Here is an 11,845-nt window from a genome sequence, read left to right on the forward strand (position 1 = left end):
TCTATGTTCTATGATGTTTGTGAAGTATCAAGTCATTCGTTGAATTTTAGTTCATTTTGTCCATTGATTTGAATTGAAATGGAACTGATTCCAACCACCTACAGTAATGTCGTCCGGCCAAAATGGTAAACCTACAGTATACCGTGTCGTCCAGTGTAAACTAGTAGTGTGTGTTACCCTCTAAAAGCGGTCAATGTCACATAACTTGGCGTTCGCTCTGTAGCCAGGGTGATTGTGCATAATAACGAAGAGCAGGGCCGTAGATGAGGTATTGATTACCTCACGAAGGATGTAGCTGATGTCATGCTGAGTGTACCCCGGCATCGGAATGAGTTTGACACCGAGCCAGCCAGCTGCTTTCCGCCCGCCCTCCTCAAACTGCGCGCGACCCACCCCGTCCTCGTAAACACCGCCCGCTTCCCTCGCTCACTTCCAAACAGTCCCCCTTCTTCCGTGGAGGAGAGCGTCGTCAATAAATACGGACCCCAGCAATTCGGTGAACGCATTTCAGCGACGGGCTTCGGGCTATACAAGGATACACAAGCGGGGATTCCCAGTGTCAAGTCCACTTTTAAGAGGTAAGACGAGACAACGACTTTCGCACCGTTACGTTTTTGAGTGTGTTTTGTGGCGATACTGCTTTGATTGTGTGTGCACGCTGCATATTTCTGTGTCCTATGCTGTAGAAAATACGTCCCATGAATATAAATTTAGTTTCCCGTCGCGTTTAATAGCACAATCATGATGTTGACTGTTCTTTGTATAATTAATGGCAAGTTTTGCAAGTACATTTTATTTGTTAAAATATCTGAATTTATTATTACAGTTGTCATTTCATTATTTTATTTCGCGCTGTCAAACTTTGCCATTAAAAATATGTCACAAATCACTTATTTACAACTTGCTGTTTTACTCCAGCAATGCAAAATATGCTGGTCACGTGTGATCAGCCTAATTTATGAAAGTAACAATGCTGCTGATGTGTATTGGATTAATTTATGGCAGTAATAACGAATTTACTGTGCGTGAGATGGATGTGACTTTTGCAAATCGGAGCGTGCGGGCACGGTCTGTGTAGGGTTCTGCGCGCGGTGGAACCATACTCAGGGGTGTAACAAAATCGCATTCTAGAGGCTCAAATTCTCATAATACCGACAAATATGTAGGCGTTCGCTGTGGTTACAAAAACATGGACAGACATGACATGCTGTAGTCCAACGGTGAAGCGTTTCTGTGTTGGTCGCCTATAATGCACCGGACGGCATATGGAATTGTGAAAGATACAGCGAGTCTTACCTTCGCATTTTACTCCTAATTATGTCCAGCAGTGCAGATCTTTTACAAAGGCAGATGAGTCAGACTCGCATCAGAGCTGGCTCTGGAATCTCCTGGAGCTCTAGAAATGATTCCTTGGCTGTGTTCAGATTTGGCCCTGGCCCCTTTCTCCCCTGTTTTTTCCTCCATTTTTAGTCCTCCCTCTGTTCTTATCAAGGGCGTATAGGGGGGATAATATATTACAAAACAGGCTAAATCCCCCCCCCCCCCACAATAATATTGCGTAATGATAATACAGTTTAAAATCATATAATAAAGTTTGGAATTCCATATTGTGATTGGGATATACTGAGCAGTAGGCTGAAGTATTTTCCCCTTACAGACCTGCAGTTCTCGGGGGGTCTGTGCATTTCAAACTGAAGTCACACCCTTGGCTCTTACACATCCATCCTTCCTCCCTGCCCGCACTCTGTCTCACTCTCTCTTTCTCAAAATCATCCCAAAGCATCGCTGTCCGCTCCCTCTTGCATCTCCCCACGTCAACCTGTCCGCCTGTCTGTCTGTCTGCCTGCCTGCCTGCCTGTCTGTCCATCTGTCCTTATGGCTGCCCTGCTGCCCCCAGCGCCAAATCCCCTTCAGTCCTGCCGCCTGACTATCTCACGCCCAGCCGCAGCCTGTCCTGCGTGCCAGGCCAAATAAAACTGGCCCGCTGCTGCGATGGTTCGTCTCTGTGATTGTAATTCCTGTACGGGAGGAACTCTGGAATGCCGCGGCAAACCTACCCCCCCCCCATTCCCCCCCACCGGAATTCTCGGAGTGGTCCTGATGGGTCGGGCGGCAGGCTGGCGCTGTGTGGGACGGGCGCTCGCTCGCTCGCTCGGCGCTTATCGGAGCGCTGATAGCGTCGGGGGAGCCCCGTCATCGCTGTGGAATTCCCGCCAGCCGCCGGCCGCTTCCTCCTGCCCCAGAGCTCCTCGCTCACAGACAGGTTCACTGGCAGACAGGTGGCAGAGGCCTTTCCGTGTGACAGACAGGTGGCAGAGGCCTTTCCGTGTGACAGACAGGTGGCAGAGGCCTTTCCGTGTGACAGACAGGTGGCAGAGGCCTTTCCGTGTGACAGACAGGTAGAGGCCTTTCCGTGTGACAGACAGGTAGAGGCCTTTCCGTGTGACAGACAGGTAGAGGCCTTTCCGTGTGACAGACAGGTAGAGGCCTTTCCGTGTGACAGACAGGTAGAGGCCTTTCTGTGTGACAGACAGGTAGAGGCCTTTCCGTGTGACAGACAGGTAGAGGCCTTTCCGTGTGACAGACAGGTAGAGGCCTTTCCGCGTGACAGACAGGTAGAGGCCTTTCCGTGTGACAGACAGGTAGAGGCCTTTCGTGTGACAGACAGGTAGAGGCCTTTCCGTGGACGACAGGTAGAGGCCTTTCGTGTGACAGACAGGTAGAGGCCTTTCCGTGTGACAGACAGGTAGAGGCCTTTCTGTGTGACAGACAGGTAGAGGCCTTTCCGTGTGACAGACAGGTAGAGGCCTTTCCGTGTGACAGACAGGTGGCAGAGGCCTTTCCGTGTGACAGACAGGTAGAGGCCTTTCCGTGTGACAGACAGGTAGAGGCCTTTCCGTGTGACAGACAGGTAGAGGCCTTTCCGTGTGACAGACAGGTAGAGGCCTTTCCGTGTGACAGACAGGTAGAGGCCTTTCCGTGTGACAGACAGGTAGAGGCCTTTCCGTGTGACAGACAGGTAGAGGCCTTTCCGTGTGACAGACAGGTAGAGGCCTTTCCGTGTGACAGACAGGTAGAGGCCTTTCCGTGTGACAGACAGGTAGAGGCCTTTCTGTGTGACAGACAGGTAGAGGCCTTTCCGCGTGACAGACAGGTAGAGGCCTTTCCGTGTGACAGACAGGTAGAGGCCTTTCCGTGTGACAGACAGGTAGAGGCCTTTCCGTGTGACAGACAGGTAGAGGCCTTTCCGTGTGACAGACAGGTAGAGGCCTTTCCGTGGACGACAGGTAGAGGCTTTCGTGGACAGACAGGTAGAGGCCTTTCTGTGTGACAGACAGGTAGAGGCCTTTCCGCGTGACAGACAGGTAGAGGCCTTTCCGTGCGTTGTGTGGCAGACAGTTAATGCGCTGGGTATTGCGTTATCGTCATTAGCAACATGGCCATTTGGCAGTTGGCTCCTAGTTGTGCCTTCTCAATTATTATAAAATTCAATAACGGAGAAGAATATTGTATAAAAGTAATATATAATTTTTAATAATTTTTATAATTTTAAACGATCTAAGGTCCACTTTCCTGGGGCAGGACTTTTTTTTAACCCTGAGTTACAGCGTGAGTTCATCCTGGTCTCGGACACTTGCTATGCCGTGTCTCTGCAGGTGGTTTGTACCACCGGGGGGGGGGGGGGGGGGGATCCCACCCCAGGGGAATGCGGTTTCCTAACGACCAATCCCACTCCAGCCCGGGGTTGCTTAGTAACTCCCTGATGCCTGCATTTTTGTGATACTTGTGGCTCGGTCACGTTGCCCTGCTGCATCAGGCTCTGCACCCCACGGCTCTGTACCCCAGTCCTCTGTGTGCTGACTCAGCCGGGGTTTGGGGGGGTCACATGCAGGACCTGTTCCCAGCTGGTCCCCCGCCCGGTACGGGCCTGTCTCTTGAGTTCCCCTCCGTGGGGCGATGGAGGGGGGGTGGAGGCTGCTTCGGTTTACGTGCGAGGCAGTGGGGCAGGTATACTCCAGGGTTAATCCTCTCATTACCGGGAGGATTTAATAGCCTATGTGCTGATAAAGCATGAAGGAGAGGTGAACTGGCACAGGGTAACTCTGCTGAACTGATGCCTTTACCATTTTGCCCCCCTGTGTGCACTCTTGCCCTGTCACACCTCCGGTTACTGCAGGACCCACTGGCTCAGTCAGGCATTCAGTGGGCATCATGCTACTATTTGTTGGACTTCTTCTAAAATACCCAACCTGCCCACCTCCCCCCCGCATTCTAAAAACAAAAAAAAAGAAAATCCCTTAAATCAGGGGAAATCCCTCGCACCTGAGATTCCCCGTTCAAGTCATCAACAGTCTCTTCTACAAAATTGCTGGTTGCTTTTTTCCTCTCTCGCTCTCTCTCTCTCAGTCTACTTGCCCTAAAACCTTCCTAAAACCTCGCTCTTGTCTCTCTGCCTCCCAAAGTCGTCCTCCAAGTCACAATGCTCGCTGATGTCACAGGCCACAAGTCAAAGTGACCAATCGCAGCATCAGCGGGTAAAAGTATCCGCCCCCCCCCCCCTTTGTGTAGAGGGTCATTCAGTGCAGTGAGTCAGTGATTCTGTGTGAAAGCTGCCCTAGATGTGGCAGTTGACCTTCAGCGTGTCCTTCAGCCTGACTGATCGGCTTCTGTAGGGGGGCCCGTTTGTGCCTCCCCCCCCCCTCCCAAATCACACGAGGAGCACAATGCCGTCCTCTGTGAGACGAATAATAGCCGACTTCTGCTACAGCTTGGTCACCTTTCAGATGAGAGACTCTGATAGCTGCTCTCTGTGACAAACTCTGTTACAAAAAAAAACCTCTTTGAAAAGACTGAGTCAGTGTGGGTCCTGCCTGGCTGACTGGTGATAGCACAGCGTTGCTGTGTGTGCAGGTTTTACAACGGTCCCTTTCACTGCAGGGAGACTGTTTTTCTAACTTCAGTGTGAGCGACTGAGATCGCAGCTGCAGGAAGAGCTGAGTGGACACTGTGATTGTTTTATCCGAGGTAGCGGTGGTCTGAGAAGCGTTCTCACCAACCGAGCAAGAAACCTGAAGTAAGATTTCACAGAAAAAACTGGTCACGTGGCCGTCTCCTACCACACAGTTCTCAGTTCTGGGCAGTTGGAACCCCCAGGTGTTTTTGAAAAGCCTCTGTGGCGAGAAAAAAAAAAAAAAGCCAAGAAGTTTTCTGAAAGAAGAACAGGAGTTAGTGTCTGTGTTGGATGGTCTTAAGCAACGCTCCACCTAGGACTGCTCTGTTCACGCTTCCCCTGTCAGAAGCCTGATGCTGTCATTCGTTTTGTATCTACAGCGGAGTATTTTGCAGTGGTGTTTTTTGCACCAAATGCATTCTCATTTTTACAGTTAGAAGGGTGTTTTTATAGGAGAAGTCATGCAGCAGTTTGAGCTGAACGCTCCAGCCTACCCCCACCCCCCCACCCCGCCCCCCAGCTCAAGCTCCAGGGCTGGATGGTGCCATAGAGGAATGTGATCCCCCCCCTCCCCCCCTTGAACGTGGCATCCAGCTGGCTGAGGCCTGAGTCAGCCTGGATGGCCTGGCTAATATAAAACAGTGCGCTTTGTGTTTTCTGTGTGCTGTGGATCGACTCGACTTCAAGAGCTGGGCCGGGGGGGGGGGGGGGGGGAAGGGGGTGTGATTCAGAAGGTCTCTCTCCGCTCAAGTTCTCCCTGCAGTGGGATCCGGGAGCTGCAGGTCACTTCGCCAGTCATGTGATCCGTCCTCAGCCCCAGGGGCTGCTGGGAAGGCTGGGGCCTCTGAAAGGCCTCGCGAGGCCGACCCAGCGAAGGCAGAGAGGGCGCCGCACACCTGAGGTGCGGCTGATTGGCTCCTCCTCCCCAGAGGTGCGGCTGATTGGCTCCTCCTCCCCAGAGGTGCGGCTGATTGGCTCCTCCTCCCCAGAGGTGCGGCTGATTGGCTCCTCCTCCGCAGAGGTGCGGCTGATTGGCTCCTCCTCCGCAGAGGTGCGGCTGATTGGCTCCTCCTCCCCAGAGGTGCGGCTGATTGGCTCCTCCTCCCCAGAGGTGCGGCCGATTGGCTCCTCCTCCGCAGAGGTGCGGCTGATTGGCTCCTCCCAGAGGTGCGGCTGATTGGCTCCTCCTCCCCAGAAGTGCGGCCGATTGGCTCCTCCTCCGCAGAGGTGCAGCAGTTGCTGTTTGTGGCGCTCTTTGCGTGTCGCCCAGAACCATATGTTTCCTGCCAGCTGTGTGTCTGCATGACAGACATCCTCTACTGGCTTTTTATAACAGAGAGGCAGAGAGGCTGCTGCACGTGTGTGTGTGTGTGTGTGTGTGCGTGTGTGTGTGTGTGTGTGTGTGAGTGCAGGCCTGGGGGATTTCCCCACACAATGAGCAGCTTTTGCCTCTGAATGGATGGACATCAGCCAGCTGAGGAGTGAAAAGCTGGAGAAATAAACGGACGCAAGAGAAGAATGGGAGAGAGTGAGAAAGGAGGTGTAGAGGCAAGGAGGCAGGAAGAAAGGATTTATGTCTGAGGTGAGGTCAAGATGGATAGAGGGATGTTGGAGAGTTGAAAGAGTGAAAAATTGAGGAAATGAAGAAGGGAGAGAGAAGGAGAGAGAGAGGCTGCTGGATGCAGACTGCCTGTGGGAAAATAAAAATGCGTTAGTCAGGCATTCTGCTGAGCTGTGCAAGCAGAGGGAACTGAAACACAAACAGAGAGAAAGGTGAGAGAGAGAGTGAGAGAGAGAGAGAGAAACCGTCCGCAGAAGGGGAACCCCGTTTCTGGCAGCGACGCTGAGCTCTGCAGCGCCTCTTATCGATGCTTCTGTCTCTGATCTCTCGCCGCGCAAACGCAGGGCTTATCGTCGTGTCGTGCGTGTAAAGGAACACCGTATCTTCGCAACAAGACGCAGGAGCGCGTCCGGAGGGTAAACACACGGAGACAGGCAATCGTTTAGCTCACCACTGTCTCACAGCAGATCCATTCTCTATCACTTTAAAGGGCCGGTGCTTGGGCTAGCATCTTATCTAAGGCTGTGTGTCCGTGTGTGTGTGTGTGTGTGTGAGTGTGTGTGAGTGTGCACGCATGTGGGTGTACGTGTGGGTGTGTGTGTGCGTGTGCATGTGTGTGAGAGGGAGAGAGAGAGAGAGAGAGTCCACACCAAAGCAAGTTCCTACAGCTACGCAGCTTTAGACCATTTAGTCGAGTGAAAGTGCTGTAATAAGTGGGTCAAGTTGGAGGACTCATGCAGGGGCGTGGCCTAAGAATCCGGGGGCTGCAGCTGAGCAACAGCGACTTCCCACCACCCCCACCGCAAGGTCTTGCTGTCCCACAATCCGTCCCTGTCGGGTAATATAGAACCACAGTCATTACCCAGCTCTCCCGTGAAGCTGTATTTAAGCGTGTCTGGTTCTGATCACGGCGCACACAAACAGAATCCTGCGGTGGGGTGACCATGCGGCGTTAGCGTCTTGTGTCTGTCTGGGTCAAGTTCAACCCCCCCCCATCCCCCCCCCCTTCCCCAGTCACTGCCCCCCCCACCCCATCCCCCGGCCAACTTTTCCTAATGCAGTCCCGGGCAGAACCGCTGTCTGCAGTTCAGCCTGGAGCCCTCTCTCCCTCTCTCCCTCTCTCCCTCTCTCGCTCTCTCGCTCTCTCTGGCTGAGTCATGCTCTTCATCTACGCGCGGTGCTGGCATCACCCCAAAGTAGGTCAGGCTGGGGTTTGGCGCGCGCGTGTCTCATCTCCTGTGTCCAGGATGGAGGATGGCGGTTCTTCCGCCGGAGGACCGTCTGTGGGACCGTCGGGCACAACCGGGCCTCCACAGAGACCTTTTCCCCGCTCCTCCAGGGCCACGTGAAGGGCTGTCGCTCCCTGAGCTGCCCTTGAATTACAATACGTTACATTCATTAGGCATTAAGCTCTTATCCAGAGTCTCTTATCCGCAGCTTTAGGGATCACAAGCACAGCAGTCGGTTACATCGCGTGAACGAAGCAGAGAGCAGTCAGTGTGTGGAGCAGCCTGCCAGGTCACGCAGCAGAGGCAGAAAGTCGGGTGTTATTTATGTTAAGTGCTATCTAAATTGTAGGTAATCAGAGCACTAATTTAGTTAGGAAAATGGCGAGCATTGTGGGGCTGAATGGCCTGTTCTCATCATTATGTTATGTTATGTTATGTTATGTTATGTTATGTTATGTTGTCTTGTGTTGAGTTGTGTTGTGCTGTGCTGTGTTATGTTGCATTGTGTTGTGCTGTGGTGTGCTGTGTTGTGTTGCGTTGTGTTGTCACTTCATTCACTATCTCGGCCTCTGGCTGTGACCGTGCGTTTCCTCACACTGCCTGCAGGCCTGCTCCAGCCAGCGTATATTTTTAAAAATATTTATTTTTAATTTTCCCGCTCAGCCCCTGGCTGTGCTGCGTCCCTATCGCCTGTCCTTCCTGGCAGAGCATCGCTGCGGCGTTGGGGGAGAACGTTATGCGTTAACAGATGGGCGGGGGGGGCCCTGCTTATCTGCGGAATCCCCATGCTGGCAGAGAGGATCCAGTGTGGGGGGGTGGGCGTGGGGGGGGGGGTCGCGGGGCCGGGGCCCTACAAGCTGAAGCGGAGTGGTCGAGGGACCTCAGTGAAGTGCCTCCATCCTGTTTTTCCCTCAAAGGGCATGAAGTCATACACAGGGCAGACTTCAGATACGCGCTGTTCTGTGATGGGGGGGGGGAGCGAGGGGAGGGGGCAGACGCCCAGTGAAACAGTAATGTAGCGTAGCGGCGACATAAGGCCATAAGGAATGTTCGTTTAATAAATGGCAGGAGAGAAGAGAGAGAGAGAAAAGGCACAAAAATAAGAACTGAAAAAGTTTGCCGTTGACTGTGAAAGAGGGATGAAGGAGAATTGAGAACGGAGAGGGGGGGGGCAGAATAAATGATGGACGGATGACCGCAGCTCTGTGTTGCTGTTGTTGATGCAGGACCGTTGTCATAGCGAGCAAATGTCAAAGGGGAAAGGTCGTTGCATTGTGTCAGCGCTGTCAAAAACCTTTTGCGGAATCGAGCCCTTGTGAATGCTTCTGGGTTTCAGAAACTCTCAAATAATAAACATGTTTGGCTAACCCCCCCTTGCCCCCCCCCCCCTCGGGGCCTCCCGGAGAGGCAGTGTTTCAGGAAATCAGGGCAAAATTTAAAAAATAATCATCAGGTTCCAAGATTTAGAAACAATCGTGTCTGTACCACCCGGTGTTTTCCGGCACACGGTTGGCTTGGGAGGAAACAGAAGAATAAGATTTGACTGTTTGTTTCAAATGAATTCCACGCCCGTCCGCACAATCAGCCGCTGAAATAAACGTTCGTGATTCGCCGCCCGTTTGGCGGAGCTACAGGGGCACCTCAGTGTTTTGGGGGAGGGCGGCGGCGTCGGTGACTGTTTACGTAAAGTGCAGCCGCTAAGAATGTAATCTGGCCCCTGAAGACTTTCCCAGAGAGCTTTACTCTGTCTGGCTGCTTGTGAAATCTTTACCAAACAGATTCCGTGAATTTACAGTTTTAATTTGCCATATTAAATGGGGCGTGTTTTAAGTTGTTTTTTTCGGAAAGGAGGTGGGAACAAGTGGAAAATGTAAACTTCAAAACTAGACCTTTGTCCAGAACAGTTTTACAATTCTAATTTGACTGAAGTTAAGTCAAGAATTTGCCAAGTTTGAATCTATGCGCAACATTTGGAAAACACAAAGTTGGTAACCCTGGGATACTGCAGGTCATGTGATGTGAGCTCTGGGGAGTTGTTTTGTGTCTGTGTGAGGTGCCCACAGTGTTAAAGTCACATAACAGCCACGCTGATAGTGTGAAGCTGGCCTTCGGAAAAAGGTGTGGAGCGGAAATCCTCTCGTCCTCATCTCCTCCTGCGCTGTGTGATCCTTCGTGTTCAGGGTTGACCCCTGACCCCCGAACTCTGAACCTCCGAAACCAACTGGCTGCCTTTGTCGCACGTCTCTCCCTCTCTCTCCTCCTAGTATTTCCTGTCTCTCTGCACTATTCTATCCAAATAAAGCTGACAAAAGCCCCAAAAGATAGATAAAACAAACAGAACTTTCAATTAATAAAATAAAGATGATAGGGCTATCTTAAACTAACATAAATTTTAGGCCTTTTTTTTTTATCTTTGACATTTTCCAAAGATTTTGTTGGCAGAGATCCGGACGACGTGTCAAATCTTCGCGGTTACACCCTCTTTGGTTTCCATGCAAATATTTTGAGGTCTGTCTGCAATCACTTATCGCTGTCTCTCTCTGAACCCTGGCTACCCGCTCCACACAGCCCACCCCTCAGCGACCGCACGCAGAAGAAGACTCCCTCGTTAAATTATTATTGACTCAAAATGCTCACATCCTGTTTGGGGGGGCCTGGCTACCCACTGACTATGCTCTACGACGTAAAAAAGAATCGTTTATTTCTGGGAATTAAAACGTATTTTTTTCGTAGAAGGGAGTGGTCTCGCTATGATTAAATGCCAACTGAAGCCATAATACTACCAGGGGTTATTATTGTTTACAATATTATTATTATTATTACGCGCTTGTTCCTGGTTTTGGTTATACATCTTGTTGTACGTCGCTCTGGATAAGAGCGTCTGCCAAATGCCAGTAACGTAAATGTAATGTATTGGTGGGGGTTTGGACTGAACACAGGAGTTGCTTTCAGGTCCAGATGTGACCCACCAGTACGGACTGTGGCTTTCTAGGAAGTGCTTACTGAGTGCATCACCCAGTCGTTTGCTGTATTTCAGGCTAAAGGGTCCAGGTGTGTTTGAAGGCAACCATGACCACACTGCTGGGATTCATGCTTCTTCTGTCTGCTCTCTGCTGCTCCCTGGGGGATCAGGTAGGCATTGCAGGCTGTCTTTGGCAGAGTTTGCCTTGATGTGTGTGTGTGTGTGTGTGTGTGTGTGTACGTGTGTGAGAGTGTCTGTGTGTGCGCACACTTCCTTTGTAGCCCTAAATAAAATTCTTGAAATAGAACTTGAGGTTTCTTTTCTTCCTTTCCTCAATTTTTCCCTGTGCCAGCTGGCCTTTTCTATTTCTTCCACTCGCCCACTCTTTCCATCCCTCTTTCCTTTATTTATCCTCTCCTCTCTGCCTCTCATCTCTCTTTCCTTTCCCCATTCCACCTCCACCCCCCCCCCCCCCCGCCAGTCTGCTTTCTTGAAAAGTGCTACAAAATTTGTATGTAATTCTAAAATTATGTTTTTTAAATGAATGTAATTGATTGATTGGTTGTTAATTAACTGTCTCCTGACCATCTCTCTCTCTCTCTGGCCCACAGGGGGCGCTACGTCGAGTCAGGAGAGGAACACGGAGCTGGGCAGGTGAGTTTGGCTTTGATGTGGGCTCTCTCTTCTCTCTCTCTCTCTCTCTCTCTCTCTTTCTCATTGCTCCGTGAAACATTAAACAGGGTCAGAGCGCACCATCACACCTTAGGCCCCACTCACACTGCCTGTGTCTCAGCTGTGTATCAGACAGACAGACAGACCGACAGACAGACAGGCACAGACAGGCACAGACAGACAGGTACAGACAGGCACAGACAGGCACAGACAGGCACAGACAGACAGGCACAGACAGGCAGACAGGGCTCCAGTCTGAGGACTCTGGTCTCTGAGCCCATGCAGACCGGGATGAGGAGTTTAACCGTCCAGGACGGCCAGCACCCCTCCCCATGCCCACGTCCTGTTTGTCCTTCTCCATTCCTGTTTCATCCCCCTCTCTCTCTCCTTCTCTCCCCCCTCTCCCTCCTTCTCTCCCTCTCCCTCTCTCTCTCCCTCTCCCTCTCCCTCTCTCTCTCCTTCTCTCCCTC

At 51.6% G+C, this 11,845-nt stretch overlaps 1 protein-coding gene across 2 annotated transcripts in view; it reads left to right on the forward strand.

Moving 5' to 3' along the window:
* Positions 1-352: 352 nt before the first annotated feature.
* plat (plasminogen activator, tissue) overlaps positions 353-11,845 on the forward strand; it is a 21,789-nt gene continuing 10,296 nt past the window's right edge. The window contains exons 1-3 of one of the 2 annotated variants that reach the window (XM_064353373.1): positions 353-578; positions 10,779-10,873; positions 11,315-11,357. In XM_064353373.1, coding sequence (XP_064209443.1) covers positions 10,811-10,873; positions 11,315-11,357 — 106 coding nt within the window. In that variant the 5' untranslated portion in view covers positions 353-578; positions 10,779-10,810. The remainder of the gene's footprint in view (positions 579-10,778; positions 10,874-11,314; positions 11,358-11,845) is intronic. The other variant, XM_064353372.1, reaches the window with a different exon arrangement.

The sequence above is a fragment of the Anguilla rostrata genome, chromosome 10, assembly GCF_018555375.3.
Source record: "Anguilla rostrata isolate EN2019 chromosome 10, ASM1855537v3, whole genome shotgun sequence".
NCBI classification, from domain to species: domain Eukaryota; kingdom Metazoa; phylum Chordata; class Actinopteri; order Anguilliformes; family Anguillidae; genus Anguilla; species Anguilla rostrata.